The 22,770-nt window shown below is 31.2% G+C and overlaps 1 protein-coding gene across 3 annotated transcripts in view; it reads right to left on the bottom strand.

Moving 5' to 3' along the window:
• Positions 1-19,845, bottom strand: part of LOC123269956 (protein madd-4) — a 257,068-nt gene extending 237,223 nt beyond the window's left edge. For all 3 annotated transcript variants that reach the window (XM_044735906.1, XM_044735908.1, XM_044735909.1), the window contains exon 1: positions 19,766-19,845. In XM_044735906.1, the coding sequence (XP_044591841.1) occupies positions 19,766-19,843 (78 nt within the window). In that variant the 5' untranslated portion in view covers positions 19,844-19,845. The remainder of the gene's footprint in view (positions 1-19,765) is intronic.
• Between the last annotated feature and the right edge of the window lie 2,925 nt (positions 19,846-22,770).

Below are 22,770 nucleotides of genomic sequence, written 5' to 3'. Positions count from 1 at the left end.
TTTTTTGAAAATTTCTATTTTTCTAAACCATCTCTGAAATATAACGAACAAAACGAAAAAAAAATTTTGAAAATCGGTCCAGCCGTTTTTGAGTTTTAGCGAGACTAACGCACAGCAATTTATTTTTATATATATATATATATATATATATATATATATATATATATATATATATATATATATATATATATATATATACTAGCTGTTACCCGCCCACTCCGCTAGGCGCTTTATAGAATTGTATTTTTAGATCTAGACTTGAAATTTAATTGGAGTATTATTTTGACTTGCACAGATTTTAAATTCCATCAAATTGGCCTGTATCTTTTATCCATGTGATTATTCTAGCTAAAATTCATTGTAACTTCCAATGTGCAATCACTATAACATTCCCGTGGCTTTCTTCCAAAAATGAATATTAATTGTTACAAAGAAAAAAAATTTGAAATAAACATTGAAAGTTTTAGTTAAAGTAATTGCAGATCTCATAAGTAAAGTTGAAATCTACCTATAGGCAGATATAGCTATAGCAATAGCTTTAGCTATATCTGCAAGCTATAGCTTAAAGCGCGACGAATTTTGCCGTTAATTAAAATTTCCTCCGTAATATCAATTATACATAGAAAATTATTTCTACTTTTTTTTTTTACGAATTTTCTTAAAATAAGTAGCCAAATTTCTTCTCTATATCTCATGTGCTTAGAAAATGCATTGCTTTTAATCTGTTACATTTCCGCGATCCTGTAATAAGAACAATTTATCGGTTATGTGATCAGCAAAAATAAAATGTATGTAAAATTCATAATCCCTTTACTGAATAGCTACATGTAATGTTAAATTTTGGAAATGTCACAATGACTTTTTTGCCGCTGTTAAAGAAACGATTGTTGTAAGAAAATATCATTATTAAGAAAGAAAAATAATTAAATCCGTTGACCTTGGTGGCCATCCCGGTATTTGCCTGTTTCTTTTGAGGTTCTATCAAATTTTATATTTGTAGGAACTGTATTTAAAGAATATAAATTTTTTGACAATTATCACTTCCGCACTCCTATGCGGGGGAAGAATTTCGTAAGATCCTATTCGAGATGATGTCTACATTGTAAATAAAAGATTCCAACAAAGCTTTGAGTCCATAAAAACTATCGATTGGAAATGAGAAATTTTCATTGCTAACGCCCCCACAATCCCTTTTGAGGTTATAATTCGAGAAAATTCATTCTCAGCTGAACTTGACATCGTACACGAAGATTCCTACCAATTTTAGAATCTGCAGAAGTTACAGTTTGGAAATTAAAATTTTAGATTTTAACACCCACCCCCACAATCCTTATCAGAAGTAGAATTTTTTGGAATCCGTTTTGAGATGATCTCCTCATGACAAATAAAAGATTCCTACACGGAAAAAAAAATTTCGTTCTGGTAACCTAACTGTAGAGTCACCACAACTATACACAGTTTACTGTTCGTTGTAGAGTTACAGTAACAAAATGTTATTTAGTTCTGATAACTCAATGTTGTTGAGCTCTCAGAGCTCTACGGGATTGTTCTCAGAGCCAAACGGTATAGCTGGGAGCGCTCTACGTTGCGCAGTAGTGGAACGCGCTGACATATTTCATAACCTTCTAAAATGACAAACAGGATTATTTTGTTACTCATTCATATTATTAAAAATATATGACGACAATTAAGTTTCCAGTTCATTTGTTTAAGAAAATAGGTTTTTTTTTTTTTTAATTGAATTTCGTTAGAACAGTTTTGTATTTATGGTTTTTCAAGGTTCATTTGCAGTGACTGTTAATTTAATTTATTAGTTGAATATATTGTGATAAGTAATAAGTTATCGGAATACATTAAAAATAAGATAATTTTGTGGCGACCATATTTTTATTTTACAAATAATTTTTATTTTTATTATAAGTTCTATTATTATTTTATTTCTATTATAATACTATTCTTATTGGTCATATACAATTATTGTTGGCAATATAAATTCGTTCTGTCGCATTTATTTATTAAATTATCAATGCTAAATCGTAAAAAAAAATTATTAATCAGACTGCCAAAAATTTTTTATAGTCTCAGAACGATCCTGTAGAGTTGTGAGAGGTAAATAACGTTTAGCTCTGAGAAGCTCAACGATGTAGAGTTGCAGGAGCCAAACGGTATTGTTACCATAAGAATACGTTAACCTACTGGAACTTTTTACAACTAACTAACTACTGTAGAGTTCCTATAGCAAAATTTTTTTCTCCGTGTACCTAATTTCGAGTTTGTACACGTTACAGTTTGAAAATAGAAATTTGAAATTCTAACACCTACCCCTGCAATTCCTGTCGGATGTATAATTTATTGAAATCCATTTTGAGATGATCTCTGCATGACAAATAAAATATTTCTACCAAATTTACAGCTTTTAGAAGCTATATTTTGGAAATTAAGATTTTTTATTGTCAACACTCACTCCTGCAATCCTTATTGGGGGTGGTTCGTCGTAAGATCCGCTCTTAGATTATTTATACATCACATATAGAAGATTCTTACCAAATTTGGAGTCTCTAAGAGCTATATTTTAAAAACGGGAATTTTTCATTATCAACGCCCCCGCCATCCCTTTTGAGGTTGAAATTTGATAAAATTCATTCTTAGCTGAACTGGACATCATACACGAAGATTCTCACCGAATTTGAAGTTTGTAGAAGTTACAGTTTGAAAATGAAAATTTTAGATTTTAACACCCACCTCCGCAATTCCTATCGGAAGTAGACTTTATTGAAATCCATTTTGAGATGATCTCTACATGAGAAATAAAAGATTCCTACCAAATTTAGAATTTTTAGAAGCTATATTTTGGAAATTAAGATTTTTTATTGTTAACACCCACCCCCACGATCATCATTGGAGTTGATTCGTTGTAAAATACATTCTTAGATCATTTCTATATCACATATAGAAGACTTTTACTAAATTTGAAGTTTATAAGAGTTATAACTTGGAAATTAAAAATCTTAATTGTTAACATCCACCCTCGCAAACTCCTGTGAGATGAGCTATCTTAAAATTCGTTCGTATATTATTTCTACATCTCTTACAGAAAATTCCTACCCAATTAGAGTCTGTAGAAGATATAGCTTAAAAATTAAAAATTTTCATTGTTAATACCCACCCCCGCAACCTTCTCTGCGGTGAGATATCGTAATATTTGTTTATAAATTATTTCTACATCTCTTACAGAAAATTCCTACCATATTTAGAGTCGATAGGAGCTATAGTTTAAAAACGGGAATTTTTCATTGTTAACGCCCCCGCAACCCCCCTTGTGGGTGGAATTTCGTAAAATCCGTTCTTAGCTGACCTCTACTCGGCAAAAAGGAATATTCCTACCAAATTTCAAGTCTCTAGGTCTTATAGTTCCAGAGATATCGTGATGAGGGACTATATCTATAGAAAGTCTCCTTTAAGACTAATATATATACATATATTAGGGTGTGCCGGAAATAATTAATCATCCATGCGGTTAATTGAAAAATGGCTAAGGACTTTTCGTCTCAGAATAATTTTTTTTATCAGATGGTACAATGGCGTCCGTTACTTTTGAGACACCCTGTATGTATATATATATATATATATATATATATATATATATATATATATATATATATATATATATATATATATATGTATATATATTTATTTATTTATTATTAGCTAGTAAATTGTTAAATTTTATTTAATTCCATACATTTACAAGTGGCCTTACTATGTTATTAGCTTATAATTATTTATTTATAGGTGTACAAAAAAGTTCTACCCGTTTTTCAAAGATAGAGTTATCTAACAGCTATTTATAGGTTAGTTATATTGGATACATTGGTTTAAACCAACGCCTTGTACTTTATATTAATTTTAATAATAAAAAAAAAAAAAAAAAAAAAGGTTGCTGAAGCTGAAAGAATAATCTGTGTAATTTATGGTGACAGTGTTATTGATGACAGTACTTGTCGAAGATGGTTTCGGAAATTTACAAACGGAGATTTTAATTTAAATGATAACTACGCTCTGGAAGGCCTTCAACAATCAGTGACGAGAAATTGCAAGAACTACTGGATCAAGATTCTGCACAAACGCAACAAGAACTTGCGAAAAAGTTAAACGTTACTCAACAAGCTATTTCTAAAAGATTACATGCTTTAGGTAAGATTCAAAAAGAAGGAAAATGGGTACCTCATAAGTTAACCCCAGAACAACGAGAGAGACCAGTTGACACCTGCCTGTCGTTGCTTTCACGACAGAAAAAAAAAAGTTTTTTGTGGAAACTTGTAATAGGGGACGAAAAGTGGGTTTACTATGAGCATCCTAAACGTTGAAAACATTAGATAGACCCAGAACAACCAACGACATCAACACCAAAACGTAATGTTTTTGGGAAAAAAATATTGCTTTGTATTTGGTGAGATGAGTGGGGCGTGCTATACTATGCTATACTATACCAGCCGCGACTGGTACCGCTCGATTGTAAATTGATTATGAAGCCACCTGACAAGCAAGCTTATACTGTATTAAGTTTGTCCATAGTAGTTGCACGATTATAATACTTAAAATAGCAGAGTAAAAATTATCTCTTGATCATTTTATTTATGTTACTTGTAATATATCATTGTTTGATTATGAAATCTTTACATCCAAGAAAACATTTATAAAATGGGTACTCTGTCATGTTCAGAGAGAAGAAAGTAACTAAACTTACTGCTTCTATATCCAAGTAATGTTAAATTAAAGTTTTTTCGATGCAGTGATGTGAAGCAATGATACTTTTAATATATTTACATTTATTGAGCTAAATGAAAAAAAAATTATAACCATTCCAGTTTTTAAGATACTCGGAAAAATTTTACCGAAAATTTAAAAGTTCAAAAACAAATCTGGCTTGTACAACAAATTAGATGCAAAATGACGGTCAAGTGCAATAAATGAAGTTATGACTTTCTTCTCCAGCACAGCAGTCATGATGTTTATTATGTTTTATTATAAATTAGCTGTTACTCGCCTGTTCCGCTGGATGCTTTATAAAATTGCATTTTTAGATCTCGACTTGAAATTTAATTAGAGTGTTGTTTTGACTTGCACAGATTCCCAATTCCATCGAATTGGCATGCACCTTTTATCCATGAAATTATTCTAGCTAATATTAATTGTAACTTTCAATGTGCAATCATTATAACATTCTCGTGTCTAACAAAATTCTTACAAAAATAAATAATAATTGATATGAAAAAATAAAATTTGTAATGAGCATTGAAAGTTTCAATTAAAGAAATTGCAGTTCTCATAAGTAAAGAAATCTGCCTAGTATATGAACATAACCAATAGAATTAAAAAAATTGATTTTAAACAAATGACAATCGAATAGAATAAATTTGTACTACATTAAGGGCCAGTTTTTCATTCCGAGATAAAATTTTATCCGAGATAAAAGTACTGCCAATATAATGATAAAAATAAATAATTCAGCACAGTGATATTGCGTACGAGTAGTTCTCCCTGAATTCAGTCACTTATTTTTAATTAAAATAAATAAACATTAGCCGCATGTCACAGAAATATTAATCTCCAACTGTGACAACTTGCTGATTGTAAATAAAGAAAATAAAAATTAGGAAAACGGTTGACCCTAAAGGCCATCCCTGCAACTTACCGCTACCTCCATACCTAAGTGCTCAACAATTCACTTATTTTTTAAGCTCTTCGAGCTCAAAAATATAATTTTTGTATAATTTTGAGCTTTCCGAGCTCAAATAAATCGCTGTTCTGTGCTTTTGAGCTCTTCGAGCTCAAAAGGCTAATGGAAGTTTTATACACGGGAAAAAATTTCTGGGAAAATTTACGATACAACTATTGTAAAGCTGGACTATACTTTTATTACTATTAATTGTCAAATATTTTAGAAGAAAAAATACTATTTATTCATGAAAAATTACGATATTACTATTGTAAAAAGTAAGAGATGAAAATTTCCAGTGCTGCCTCTGTATCTTTCCAATAGAACTATAGCAAATTTTACAATAGTTGAATTGGAATGTTTCTCAATTAGTGTGAGTGATGGCCGTGACAGCGCTAGACTCCGAGTTTATGTAAATGTTAAATCGTATGAGTCTTAGTTTAGCTCGGATAGCGTAGAGGGAGAGTCTCTGGCTGCCAACACAGGGTTCTGGGTTCGATTCCCAGATAACACAAAAATGTCGGTTTCTTTTTTCGATTACTGTACAGGTACCAATTAGTCCAACCTTCTATCTCTCTCCCTCCCTAATATTTCTTTTAAAAAAACCAACTGTGAATTTTTACAATAGTTAAATTGTAAAGTTCACAAACACATATTGTATAATTTGCTCTATAGTATCCGACTTTTTAAGACTCTTGCTAGTCTTATTTGTTGGATAAAATTTACAATAGTAGATCGTAAAAATTACTAAATGAGAAGTATAGTCCACCGTTACTATTTTATTTAGTAAAAATTACAATAGTAAAATAGTAAAAACTCCTTCAATTTTCTTTCCGTGTAGAACACTATTTTTTGAATTTTCAAACCACAATAACTTTTGAATGAATTAACCGATTTTCTCGCAGTTTACGGCATTCAACGCAGTTTTTTGAGTTCTTTGAAAAATATTTGAACGTAAACTGGTCAGACTAAAAATTTCATAGAAATTCTGAAAAAAACATTTTTTCCAATTTTTTTCGACAACGATATCTCACGAACAAATCAACCGATTTTGACCGGGCTGGTGGCAATCGACGTGGTTTTTTAAGGTCAAGATCTGATTAGTTTTTAGAACTCTTCAGAACGCCGCTTATTTTGATCGAATCGGATAATCCGTTCAAAAGTTATGAGAGATTTACATACATACACACACACACACACACACATACAGACACGGTGACATCACCGCGGAAATAGTCAAGAAAGCTTCCTACGACCTCAAAACGTCGAGGTCTGATGAAAACTCGATTTTCGAAAAACGGGGTGAAAACAATAACTTCCCGATTTTTGAAAATTTTCAATTTTCTCAGCAGGAAGTTAAAAATTAGGAAAACGGATGACCCTGAAGGCCATCCCTGCAACTTCCCACTAATTCCATATCCAAGCGCTTGAAATTGCACTTGTAATGTTATCGAGCTCTTCGAGCTCCAAATTACAATTTGTGTTATTTTGAGCTCTCTGAGCTCAAAGCGGTCGCTGTTCTATGCTTTTGAGCTCTTCGATCTCATATCTTGCGTTTGACATATCTATTATTAATCTATAATTGTGTTAATTAATTTAAAAACAATTTAAATGACACAACGAGAAGTTATTATTATTTTTATGATATATTTATTTTTTATTTAAATAAATGACCAAATTCATGGAGAATTAACTGAGAGCAATATCACGTCACTAAATTATTTATTTATTTTTTTTTTTTTATTATATTGACAGTACTTTTATCTCGGATAAAATTTTATCCCGGATTGAAAAACTGGCTCTGAAAATTCATTATTTTTAAGTCAAAAAAAATATAGGTTCCGGATAAGTAATCACCAACAAATCATCTACTAAAACCTTCTCCGAAACACGCTGCATCTTATGGTATAAATATATTATTCCGATCGGTTCAATATTTTTCGCAGTGTAACCGAACAAAAAAACCGGTTCTCTTTTATTAGTATAGATAATTTCGAACTACATCAATACTCTGGTAATAATAATCAGTCGCTTATAAACGCTAATGATTCCTTAGAAAATTGATGCCAAAAAAACATGTTAAGATCGAAACTTCATACGGTAGAAAACTAAAAAAATAAAATAGTTCAAAAAAAAAATTTTTAAGATATATATTGGCAGTTAATAGTATGAATCTTTGTGAAATAATCAATTTATTTGAATTCTGAGGTTTACAACTTAAATAATTTAATTGAGCAAACTGAATACCAATATATTTGTAGTAGGGTTTTATTTAAGCCCAGTGTCTTAGTCGTCTCGATTTAGCTTAGTTATAATTAATAAGACATTAATTTCTTATTTAAAACAAAGTAATGATTTTTTGATGGAATATCAAGCTATTCTTAGATTTCGATCTTGTCAGTTTCGAAGCTTCAAGACTGTAATTCATATGTATGAGTGTGTCGGTCTCCTGTCAGTTACACCTTCTATCTGCACGCAATCTCCTGCATAGCGTTTATAATATCCGGTACTTTACCAGAATGTTAAGATACAATTACTAATTGATTGTTCACATGGAAGTTAATATTATTGTAGCATGTAGAGTTTACAACAGCTTTTAAGCAAGTTCATTGATTTACACCACCTATGTTTGATATGTTTCTATGTATCTTATACGATCTTATACGATCCATTAACATTGCAAGACTCATAGTGTGATGGATTAAAGCGTACTTTACTATCAACATTTTTTTTCGTATTTTCTCTTTATCTATCTTTATTTAGTTATTTTTTTAATTAATTAGTTATATTGAAATATTAATTCGGATCGCAAATAATTAACTCGCTGTCCTTACATTGTAATCGATAAAAAAAAATGCTATCAATCTTCTTTATATCTATATTAGTAAATTTTTTTTTCCTTCACGCATGAGCGTTATAATTTCCGCTGGTGCTCAGTTGAGTGAGTGAAAGAATCGCTGAAAAATATTTGAAATCAAAATAACGTAAATAGTTGAGAATAAATAATTTCCTTTCTGTCCGATTCACTTCATGAATGAGCAGTAAGAAATATTTTTCACAAATAGTGAAATAATTATTAAAAGTGTTGCACTTTTGAGTTTTTAAGACTTTTAATTTTTTGTTTTCTTTTGTAAGTAAAAGGTTTTTGTATTTTATAAAATTATGTTAAAACATCATTAACTGATAAGGTAATCTTCGAAAGCGAAAAAGTACGAATGTAAAAAAAGATTTAATTAAAAATGATGTTTATTGAATAAGCCAATACTATAAAAAGATCAAAGGTTTCTTTTATAATATCAGTTTCAACCTCGAGGTTATTTTATAAGCTCCACTATGTGCGGTTGCATTGCTTGGAGGTAATATGTAAATTTTGAAACGGAGATATCTGTATCTAGACTAAACAGTTTTTTTTTTAATTAAAAAAATTCTTGATATGGATATTTTTTGAACTCTTTATTTTATAAAGAATTGTAATTTTCTATAATTTTAAAAATTGATGTAAAATTCAAAATCTCACATTTCAAATTTTTATCAGGATAAAAGATTATAATTACTTTTTGTGGACTCATTTTATTTTGAATTCTTGTTCCCAAAGAAATTTATTCTATCATGCGATTCTAGGCATTTCTTTGTTCACGTCAGTCTATTATAAAAGTTCGAAATGACTGAGCCTCAATTAATTTACTCAAAAAATGTCTTTGCAATAGGAATTCTTTTGCGTTTGAGGTTTAAAAACATTTTATGCAATTACGCTGGCAAAGTTATAAGGCTTTACGTTTTCCTACAACTATTATTGCCCTCTACAACTCAAGTATTCAGAATGTTAAGTTGCTTGTTACTAATAATAAAAAGCATCATTTCTTACCTCCATATATCAAGATTACTAAAAAGTCTTCCTTTTTTATCTTTCTATATAATATTTGTTTCTTTAACAATAATTTTTCAAACTTTATCCTTTTTGCTCTTGTACAAAAGTCTAATCGTTTACTTTTGTATTTGATCCCCTAGTTTAGCCACCCTTGATGCTCGTAATACTGTAGTAGAGACATACCGGCGCCAGACTCCGGATATATGTGTTCACGATGTATAAAGAGAAATAGAAAACAGGTCAGTAGACGACAAATAAAAGGATATAGGGGCAAAATCTTTGGCATAGTAAAGTTACGAGGGTGCGGTTGACTTTACTCAGTAAAAAAGTTATTTTGTGAGAGTACAAAAATTCATAGAATTTTCTTATCATACTTATGTGCTTTATTGTATTTTCAATTACTATTTTCATTATCTAGGATGAGTTTGTGATTCAAAAATACATTTTAAATATTTTATGCCAGAAATTCTACCCGGGTCAAAAAATTTAATCTGTTTTAGGATAAATTAAAATTTTAAATATTTTTCATTCAATATAACTTTATTATGTGTATCTATTTTATATGAAAATTTGATCTGTTTAGTCCGTACTATTCGACCAATTCAGACTAATTTGAGAACATTTTTAATATTATAATAAAATTGTTTTCAATTGTTTTTAGACCAAAATCAGACTTTTTTGTAACAATTATTTAGCTATTTTTTATTGTATCCAGATCAAAAATAGACCTAAACATTTCATAACTTTTAGGCGATTTTTGATCGTCTGTAAATAAAAAACTGACCTTTTATAAATTTAATAATAATAATAATAATAATCAGGGCCAGGAAGTTGGCCTTTTTTCTTTGTTCAAATTTAAGGTTAAACATATGAGAGCTCATTTATACAACTGCGAAAGTCCTGGCCCTAATAATAATAATAATAATAATAATAATAATAATAATAATAATAATAATAATAATAATAATAATGCTTGCTACGTGGCCTCCAAGCGGCGCATCGCGGGAAACGCAGACCATAACACCAGGTCTGTAGGCGAACGACGTAGCCGATGCAGTGGGCCAACTACCCACTGCATTGAAATACTGAGTTACAACAAGGCGTAATCTCAGAAGTGCTCCCCACAACCGGTCCTTTTCGGATGAGGACCATTCATCAGGTGGGAGGAGCACGCCGGACCCGATGAACGATGACGACCCTGGCGCTTTAAGGACTTTCTTTAAGTGGACGGAGGAACTACGAGTCGACCTCTTGGTGTGCTACCAACGTAGCGAGCCGGGGGTGAGCGGTTATATGGCCCGGATGCACACTCTTTGGAGTGATATGCATCCGGAGCTAGAGCATTTTACGCCTAAACACCTGCGTAATTATGCCGCTTATCTTCGGCGTAATAGAAGATCGCTTGTGCCGGATAGAAGGCAGTCTAATAGACTTTCCTTTCCGGCGCAATTACACCAAGAGCGACGCCGTTCCTCCTTGGATGACAACAATCCCTTTATAGGACGGCAAGTAAGTATATCTAAAAAGATAACTTACTCCCAACAACAGCTAGAAGCGGTAAATGAAGATCTCCGTGCAAACATCCTGGAGGATTCCACCCTGCTCACTTTGAACCAGGTTGTGTATGGTGCAGCAGTTTCGGCTTTTCCGAGAGAGAGACATTGTCTCTCGATCGAGGCAAGGTTGAGACAGCGCATCTCACAACTTGGACTCAAAATTGACAGATCCCGGAAACAGGTCTCCCGCATTCAGTGTGTGATTGAGTTTGAAACAACTCAAAGAGCATACACGCCCCGAAATTCGGCGCATTGCTGCTGAACTTCGGTGGCGTCATCACACACTGAATAAGAGTACTCTTCTTGTCATCAAGGAAGAGTCTCTCAATAAATTGCGGGCTCTAGTGACTGCCAAAAGTCACTAGAGAAAAGGCTGAAGCGGTTGGTCGACAACTCGTTGTTTCGATCCAGCCCTTCACGCTTTCTGACATCAAAGACCGATGTTACCGGGAATTATCCAACACCTGAGCGGGTGGAAGCTTTTGGACTGAGTTGTATGGAGATCAACCAAACGTGAACGCCAATACTCCAGCTCTGCACGACTTTAAAGCATTCTGTCGGGAACACCGTAGACAGAATACTGATGAAACCCCTGCAGTCAGTGTGAATGAAGTTCGTTCAGCTCTAAATGGCAGCAAAAATTGGGCTGCCCGGGACCAGATGGCATAAATGTCTTTTGGTGGAAGAAGTTTACTTCTACCCACCTCCATCTGGCCCGTATATTTACATCGTACATCAGAGCTGACGAACCGATTCCAGACTGGCTCGTGGAAGGGCGAACCGTACTGATACCAAAAAAAGGTGACTTGTCTGACCCAAAGAATTACAGGCCTATCACCTGCTTGAATGCGGTTTATAAAATTTTTACAAAAATTTTAAACAACCGTATTTTGCAGGAGATAGAACCTGTATGGCAACAGATATATGAACAGCGTGGCAGCAAAAGAGGCCTGTCAGGTTGCAAAGAGAACTTGATAGTTGATCGATGTGTTACACAAGATGCGATCTACTATCAACGCAACTGTCAATGGCCTGGATCGACTATCGCAAGGCATTTGACTCAACTTCTCATGAGTTGATTTTATATCTCCTCAAATGCCTGGGGGTCAATCCTGAAATAGTGGAATGCATTCGGCGTACAATGCAGCTTTGGCGAACGCGTTTTCACATTGGAAGTGGAAACGCATTGCACATAACCGGAGTTGTAGAGTACAAACGAGGGGTCTTCCAAGGTGATTCCTTAAGCCCTCTGCTGTTTTGCATCTCACTGCTGCCTATATCTGTTGCTCTCCGTAAAACTCGTGGGTACTCAGTGGGGCCTCCGGGTGATCGAAAATACTCGATTACCCATCTGCTTTATATGGATGACCTGAAGCTGTATAGTGCTGATGAAGATCATCTACAGGCGGCTCTTAACATCGTAGCAGAGTACACGCGGGATGTTGGAATGTCTTTGGGTTTGGACAAGTGTGCGGTCGTACATCTGGCGAGGGGTAAGTGCTCTGTTACGGGTGATGATGTCGAGTTGGTAGATGGGAGCGTTTTAAGACAATTAGACGCCGGAGAGTTGTATAGATATATAGGAATGGAAGAGCACCGCATGCATGCGGTCTCCGAAGTCCAAGCAACTCTCCGTAGCGAGTATGTTAGGAGACTCCGGAAAATTTGGTCCTCCGAACTTTCCGGTAAAATAAAGTCTCCGCTACTAACACGCTCGCTGTCCCAGTCTTACTATACTCTTTCGGTGTCTTAAAATGGGCCCGAAAGGATCTACGAGATCTTGACATCAGAACCCGTAAGACTATCAACATGAACCGGAGCATGCACCCCAATTCATCAGTCGCCAGATTATACCTCTCCCGGTCCATCGGTGGGAGAGGTCTGCAGAGTTTGGAGCGGCTGCATGATCGTTTGGTCCTGGGTTTAACACACGAAGTTGTCAATTTCACTGCAGACGAGGATGACTTTCTTATGCAAATTGTTCATAAACATGAGAATGCGCATAAGGGGTCGTTCTTGTATAAGGCAGCTATATATGCAGCAAGAACCCTTGGTCTTGGAGAGATAAACGCTCTTATGGAACTCCGAAAGGAGGAATTCAAGAGCGCCATCAGGAACGCCGAGGAAAAACTACTCCTAGGCGAACTGATGGACAAGTCCATGCACAGCGTGTTCTTCAAACACGTGCGTGATCATGGCTTGTCCACCCAGCTGACGTTTTCCTTCTTAAAGTCAGCTGGCCTGATGTCCAAGACTGAAGGGTTCATATTTGCTTGCCAAGATGGTGTCATTAACACTCTAGAATACCGTAGCAAGGTGCTCCAGGTGCAGCTTCTGGACACGTCATGTAGGATGTGTAAACAACACCCGGAGACGCTCATGCACCTTTTGTCAGCATGTCCTGTGCTGGCGAGAGGTGCATATATCCAGCGTCACAACGCTGCCCTGAGAGTACTGTACTACTATCTTCGTCACCGCTACGGTATTGACGTGACACCGGTGCTGCCTTATCTGCCAGGAGATATTCCCCAGGTTGTTGAGAATGACAGTTGCAAAATTTATTGGAACATGCCGTTTGCAACAACTCGGCGGATCGATCACAACAAACCTGATATTGTGCTCTTCGACAAGGCTACTCGTGACATTTATGTCATTGAGTTCTCGGCCCCGGCTGAATACAACATCTCAGCCAAAGAAGAGCACAAAAGACAGATATATCAGGATCTCCTGTTTGAAATTGGCAAACTTTACCCAGGTTACCGTGTCAAGCTCGTCGTCCTGATTGTTGGCGTCCTCGGAGGGATGAAACAGTCTTTTGTATCCTCACTTGCCAGAGTTCCAGCTTGCTCATCAAAAGCTGAATTCTTGGCGGTCAGGATGCAGAAGGCTGTCATACTAGGTTCCCTCCGTCTACTTAGGAAAATGACTTTGGCCTGCTGTGATCACTAACCGCCTTGTTGTGCGGAGTGGTCCAGCAGTAATGGATGGAGCTCAGGCTGGGCCCTCGGAGAATCGGACTCCGGGGACAACCCCCCTGAGCATTTAATAACATATAATAATAATAATAATAATAATAATAATAATAATAATAATAATAATAATAATAATAATAATAATAATAATAATAATAATAATAATAATAATAATAATAATAATAATAATAATAATAATAATAATAATAATAATAATAATAATAATAATAATAATAATAATAATAATAATAATAATAATAATAATAATAATAATAATAATAATAATAATAATAATAATAATAATAATAATAATAATAATAATAATAATAATAATAATAATAATAATAATAATAATAATAATAATAATAATAATAATAATAATAATAATAATAATAATAATAATAATAATAATAATAATAATAATAATAATAATAATAATAATAATAATAATAATAATAATAATAATAATAATAATAATAATAATAATAATAATAATAATAATAATAATAATAATAATAATAATAATAATAATAATAATAATAATAATAATAATAATAATAATAATAATAATAATAATAATAATAATAATAATAATAATAATAATAATAATAATAATAATAATAATAATAATAATAATAATAATAATAATAATAATAATAATAATAATAATAATAATAATAATAATAATAATAATAATAATAATAATAATAATAATAATAATAATAATAATAATAATAATAATAATAATAATAATAATAATAATAATAATAATAATAATAATAATAATAATAATAATAATAATAATAATAATAATAATAATAATAATAATAATAATAAATAATAATAATAATAATAATAATAATAATAATAATAATAATAATAATAATAATAATAATAATAATAATAATAATAATAATAATAATAATAATAATAATAATAATAATAATAATAATAATAATAATAATAAATACAATTATGTTATTTTATAAATTTCCTCGGAGGTCCTCTACAGGGCACGGCTTTTCATTCTCTGAAAATGAAATAGTGACTATTCACTACCAAACGGTATATGCTTTGCACTACTAAATGGTGAATAGTGCTCATTAAATGATGCGTGAAAGTATATAGTTTTATATTTATTTTGTCATCTTTTGTCAACATTTCAATCTTGTCGATGTATTCATTGCTTAATATCGATATTTAGAAAACTTTAGATTTATATCCAAAATAAAACGATGAGAAGTATTTTATTTATGTTAACACAAATTAATTAACTATCACTGCAACTAATATTCGCAGTTACAAAACTTTTATTATCCATCATGAAATGTCAAGCCATATGACAAATAAAAAGTTTGGAAAATCCAAATGAGCATGCCTTAAGCGCTCATGTCATAGATAAATTATTTAGATCATAACAAAAATTATTCGTTTTTAATTTGAATTTTCCCGCGAGTAGTATTATCCCCTCTGTAGGTCGAGCTAAAGAAGAATTTTAACAGATGATAAAACAGTTAGTAGTGATATACCATCATGTATGTATAGTTTCTGCTTGTTTATAGTTATTTCAATTCTATTTATAAAAAATAATATATATGGCTGCCGAAATCGCAGAAAAAGTCACCGAACTGACAATCGAAAAAAATTAACTGTATCGAAATGGAATTATTTTGACGCGCAATTTTCACAAGGGTTTTAATAAACTTCCTCAGGAATAAAACAAAAAAAAATTAAATCGTGAAAGTGATTTTTGACAAAGTTGTGGTGTTATCAAGCCCATTGCTCCCGTGAATACCACGCTCTTATTCATTTAATTCATCAGAAAAACGAGTTTTTTCTGAGAAATCTTATTTAATCGATAAGAAAATTTTTTTAACGTGTTCTGTAGTTACTATTATTTATTTCAATATACTTTTAATCCATAATTTTTTTCGTTTAAATCGAAATCACGATTTTTAGGTGAGAGTAGGGCATACCTGCGTGCTTCACGTTTAAGGCATGCAATATGACAAATGTAAGGTTCTAATCAACGATCATCTTATAAAACTCTTGTTATAACTTGCGTTTTGGTAATAAAAATATTTATTGGTGTATTTTTTTTCACTGAAAAGAAACTAATTTGATTGAAAAAATACCTCTGAAAAAATTTTTATATAAAGCTATATTAAGTGAAAAATGAGATTAAAATAGTAATTTATTTTGATTTCTCAATTTTTTATTTTTAACTTCCCGCTTTGAAAATTAATAATGTTCAAAAGGAAGTTTTAGATTTCGGAAAAATTTTGAGAGTGCGAGTTTTCATCAGATCTCCACGTTTTGAGGTCCTAGAAAGCCGTTGCGACTATATCCGGCTGGACGTCCGGTCGTGTGTATGTGCGTATGTAAATAAAATTTTGTCGTACAAAATCTTGAGAACGAATCAACCAATCAATATGAACGACCAATCAACTTCAATATTCAAAGACACTTTTTTAAGCTTAAAAAACTGCGTCGAATGCTGCCAAGTTAATCAAAATCGAACGAGCCATTAAAAAATTATAGCCATTGAAAAATTTCTAAGTAATTGTATTTTTGATACAACTTTTAAATTTTTGAGCTCGCAGCGTTAAAAATTTTTAAATTTTAATTTAAATCAAGCTACATGGAGATTTTCGAACGTTTCAAACTCGAAAAAAGCGGAAAGTTCTATAGGGATGGCCTGCCGGTTAACCGTTTTTTAGATTATTTCTATAAGTGTGCACGTCAATTATTATGTCGTGTTAATCAAAAATTAGTTTAGCAATTGATTAATCGTTATCAGACCATATGAGAAAATTTTTTTCAAGGGTAATATAGAATCAAGAATAGTTACTTTTGATATATATGTCCAAAATTAAGGATTCTAACAGACAAGTGTCGTCATAACCCTAGTAGAAATGAAATCGAGTTTTTGGCTAGTAAAACTATGGCCAGTTACACTGTAAATTCAAGTGTTTTAACAAAACACACATAAAGTGTTTCGTTCCTATCTTAAAGCATTGTAGTCACTTTTAAAACACTTCCACGTGTTTTGAATTTCCTATGTTAAATGCCCATTTGTAGTCACTTTTAATACACTTGGATTTACAGTGTACTAGTTTAAATCAAGTGAAAATTTGATTATTTCTACTAGCGGAGTCTGAGATTATGAAGTGTACCTAAAGATACCGAATAGATTGTTATAATTGATGTTTTAATTAGGTTTGTTTTCATAAATCTTCTGAAGTAGCCAAAATAAAATTTACGAAATGTAGCATGAAATAATAATATATTATCAGTGAACTACCTGTTCCAATATTATTCAGAACCTTAAATTAAGTTGTGACAATTATGATTGATTTTTTTTGCTTTAACAGAAAATAAAATGATAATAGTAACTGTTGCATATATTAGCAAACTTTGTCTTGCATAATTATATACTAATTACAGATTACGATTCTATTAGCATCTTCAAAACTAATAGAAGCTAATTTTATGGTAAGTTAATGTTTCAGTATATGAAGAGATGCAGTAGCTGTAAAAGGAACCAGCTTGTAATTTGTTGAGGTGAAAAGAACAAAAAGTAGACAACTTATTGCTATGTAGACAGTAACTGAGAGAAGCACTTTACGTTGTGATAGATGAATCTTTATTCAGTAAAGAATAGAGCTGAAAAACAAGTAACTGATTTATAAGTCAGTCGAATGTACTTCGCTTATATGGTACGTCATGCATGTATGCGTATAGGAGTGAGTCCTGTAGGAAGACGTTTTGCTGTAGTAGTGATCTACGATGAGTAACAATATAGTAGATGGCTCCAGTAACAATATTTTTTTTCTCTGTATAATAGAGGACATGATTAAGTTTTAATGATGTATTTGTAAGAGGTTAAATTATTTGAATCATGAAAACAGTAAGCAAAAAAAATCATAAAATGATAAGATTCAGCAATAAAACAAGTGATAAATTTAAAGAGTAAACTTTTGAAAGTAGACTAATTTAGTGTTGAACACTACGCGACGTTATTTGCATGCAACATGAAGAAGACGTACGAAAAAAGCATAAAGTAGAGAAGCACTAGTCGATATATTAACAGGAAAGTCAAGTTTCATAGCAAAATTCTTAAAGGAGATAGTTCGTACTCATTTGAATACGACAGCAGTTAGTCGTGTTTATGCTACATAATATCTGGACAAATGATTACAAAGTATATTACATTTTTCATTGCTAAGCACTAAAACTCTTGCAATTTATTATTTGTTTATATCAAGTATGCTCTTTAAAATTTATATATAAATTTTGTACTATGACCAAATAAATCTATATTTTAAAATTATATAAATTATTCAAAAATTTTAATTTAAATCATAATTCATTGAATACTAATTATGGAACTGTTAATGAGAAAAACATTGTATTTTCTTGTAACAGAAAAAATGTGTATTATTTTAAACAACTGATTCGGGAAAAATATAGGAAAAGATTTTTCATGGTTAATAAAAATATTTATCTCTTTTATTCTGATTTTTGACAGAGTAACTATTGTGAAATTTCTAAACCAAAAAAATTCGAAAAAAATTTCAGGAGAGCCTATTTCAAATAGGCTCTCACAAGTAGCTCTCTCTTTACGAATAACTTCATATCGACATATAAGTTTAATTAAGAAAATACATATTTAAAAAGAAGGAAATTTTTTTGGACAGTGTTAAAATTTTTTTAAACTATGAAAAATTAGTCTATATATTGTTTTGACGTTTTTTAAATGGTTCATCACGAAGTTGAACTAATGTTGAGACATTTCGATTCAAACATAAGTATACCTTTCCATTTTTTATTACGCGGTTTATTTTTGATTTATTTAATTTTTTATATCTTGCATAAGTAAAATAAAATGTTAAAATAAAAAAAGTTAAAAGAAAGTATGTTTTATTATTAAATGAAACAAAATAAAAAGTACTTTAACGAATGAATTTTCTGCCTAGTTTGCGGTATAAGAATAACCTCTTCTCTCGAGATATATATATATATATATATATATATATATATATATATATATATATATATATATATATGAGATGATGTAACTAGTCGTTCGACAATCCCTTTTGAGATATTTCCTCTTTTTTCTTTTCTCGATATCTCTATTCAGTACATCCTCTATTCGCATGGTTGACGTCCTAGTACTCTTTTAGGCGCCACGTCGGCTGCCTCTCAACAACATCCCTACCACCTATATACTATCGACTAGACTCTAGTCACTAGAGCTAGAGGTCGATACTCTATGCTCATCTTCCCGCCAATGTCATGCTTGAACATCGCTGGCTTTCTTTCTGTTCAACGGTTTTTTTCTTCTTATTCTTTTTATTTCCCGCGGGTACGCCAAAACTTTTTCTGACAAATATCATGGGATTTGTTATCGTATTGTCTTTTATTTGACTGCTGATATGGGAAATAATGCTGGTGATTTGTTATTTCTTACTAACACTTTGAAAAATTGACAAATATTTCTTATCTATTTTATCGGTATTATTTTTACAATAATGTTTATCGATTTTATTGATCGATAATTTGGTGAGAAAAATTTCTTTAAATCCTACAATAGTAGAATTACCTTAATCTCGATAGATGTGACAAAGTATAAAATTTAGCTTACCAAAAGTTGGAAAAAATACATGTTGATGCAGTATCTGCGTTTTGTATTGATCCAGGTGCCGGACGATAAATATATCATTTCTGAAACACAAATAACAACATACACGTGAATAATATTCTATATCTATTCTAATATATCCAGTATATATGCAGAGTTTTTAATCTTAATTTTATAACTTTACACTATTTATAAATAGACAGGAAGAATTATCTTTTTTTCTAATTTAAGTAAAGTATTACAATATAACTATTTTAATTTTCAATTAGACTAAAAATTTTAAATAACTAAAAAACACGCTTGTATCAAACTAACCAGTAGAAAATATATTTGAATAATTATTGTTAACAGTCGACGCCCTTTTTTTCTCGCGTCGCACTCACTGCGAGAAACGGTACTATCCTTGTTGCACTCATGGTTACAAGCTATTGCAGTTTTATGTTTTTCTTTTGAACAAACGAGAATTTAGAAAAAAACGCTCTGCTACGAGATAGATAATTAAAAAATCTATTACGTAGCAGAGCATTTTTTTTTCAAAGTCCTCCTTTGTCTAGGAGAGAAATATAAAGCTGCAATCTTAGGGACCGGTTGTTAATTAACAATTCATTAATGTTACTCACTTAAGTCATTTTCATGTGATGTGACAAGAAAAATTTATGGTCAAAATTTGTATAGTTATAACAATAATATTCGAAAAAGAAACCCACTTTTCAAATCGTCAATAAAACATTAGACAAGTAAAAAAAAATAAATAGTAAACACTCATTATTGAAATCCTGTTAATTAAATATAACTGGTACCGTTTGTATAAGCTAAAATTTAAAAAATGATTCAACATTTTGAAAGGTTGCAACACTTATTTGTTGTCCGCAAAGTGGACAGGTTCAGTTAGTAAATTTATAAATTTTCGCATACTTGATTAGATTTTACGTTTCGTAGATTTAAATATATTCGAACCGTTACAACTTCCAGATAATTCATTTTTACAGGGTACAAATTGCTCCATTTCCAAATAGAATATTGAATTTTTCAATTTTTAATTATTTACGTATTAGCATTAATTTACATTTCACCATACAAAACATTAATTTTTTAATAAAACTGAAATATGGTGTGTACAGGGAAAAAACAAAAACCCACTGTACATCCTCGTATAGTATACTCCGTGGTATTGGTAGTGAAAAAAAATTTCAGACTATAGTCAATATCCTTCAAAGTATACTAAATTATTTTTGGACTGTACTCAGTGAAGTCTCCGATTTAATCGATTAATTTTTCTGGTTATATCGCGTAAAACTTCACGGGATATCATCTGAAAAATTATATCGTGTAAATTAAATTATACTCTGTTGAAATTTGGATTATGCCCACGGTGACTCCGCCATTTTTTTTTTCTAGGGCCTGCGCGTAAAGTGCTGTTTATAATTTGTGAGTTATAGTCAATCAGCATATTGGACATTAATTAAAATATAATCAGTGAATTATATGAGTGTGTGACTATTTATATATTTTGATGTGTAAAAATATTTTTTTCTTAGCCTAACATTTTTAAGTTCGAAGAGTCTAAGAAAAGAAAAAAAATTTTTTAACCCCAAATTATCGGAAAAATTGTGCTTTAATGCTCCTTAAATGTTTTTGATGTATGTAATAATTATTTAAAACAATATTTGACTAACCTAATATTTAAAATACATAATAGATATGATGCTAAGTGCGCAGACGCTAGAAAAAAAATTGGCGGAGTCACCGTGGGCATAATCCAAATTTCAACAGAGTATAATTTAATTTACACGAAATAATTTTTCAGATTATATCCCGTGAAGTTTTACGCGATATAACGAGAAAAATTAATCGATTAAATCGGAGACTTCACTGAGTACAGTCCAAAAATAATTTAGTATACTTTGAAGGGTATTGACTATAGTCTGAAATTTTTTTTTCACTACAAATACCACGGAGTATATTATACGAGGATGTACAGTAGGTTATTGTTCTTTCCGTGTATTTAAATCATTTTATTTTTATGGAATAAAATTATCAACATTTACTTGATGAAAAAAAAAAAATTAAAAAAAAAACAAAAACAGTTTAAATAAACAAAATTCTACAAAACGCAAATTTTCAAGTTTTTGAAGTGTATGAATAAAGCATTAAGAACTATTTACTCGGTGACAGTTGAGCAAACTATCAAACGCACTGAATATACTAGTTTTCATACATACATGCAAGTAATGTTTATTCTTGTTGGTTTAAAGTTTATTATATAATATATATTGTTCCCTTCCCTAACAATCTTCCGGTCAAATTAATTGTTTGTCCTAATTTCTTACATCCCCTTTTGTGCGAGAATGTGTGTGCAATTTAACTATAAGATAGCAATAATTTAATTAGTTATTTTGATAACGGTTGTATAGAATTTTTTAACAGAAGCTTAGTTTGGGCGTTTCCGGTGAAAATTCAAAATTTGGCCGGAAGTGCCCAATTAAATCTCCTGGTAAAAATCCTATAAATAATCAAATACATAGTCTGCCTTCAAAATATCTTAGGAAATGCCCAAACACAGCCCCTGTTAAAAGCGGAACTCAAAATTCCAATTTTAAAAGGTTCTCCACGGGAGTTACATTTTGGTTTAGAGTTACGAAAAAAAAATTTTGTCAAAATTTGAGCGCTTTATCTTTATTTTTCAATTAGCGCTCGCAAAAAGAAGAATTTTCGCCAAAAAAAGTTTTTTTTCACTTATTTTTTGATTATAGAAAATTCATTATACCAAATATGAAAAAACCCTTGGTATGGTTTTGTAGAAAATTAAATTCTCTACAAAGATTATTTTTTGTCGAATTTAAAGAATCAACAGCTTCTTTTTAATAGCTAATTTGATTAAAATTTGTTCGATAATTTTTGTTTTCAATTATCGATGGACACGTATAAAACTACTTCTTAACGAAAAGAACTGACATACAATTTTTTTTAGGAATATTTATGATCTAAAAAAATAGTTTTTATGCTTT

The sequence above is a fragment of the Cotesia glomerata genome, linkage group LG7 (assembly GCF_020080835.1).
Source record: "Cotesia glomerata isolate CgM1 linkage group LG7, MPM_Cglom_v2.3, whole genome shotgun sequence".
NCBI lineage: Eukaryota > Metazoa > Arthropoda > Insecta > Hymenoptera > Braconidae > Cotesia > Cotesia glomerata.
This window is presented reverse-complemented; position numbering and strand designations above follow the sequence as displayed.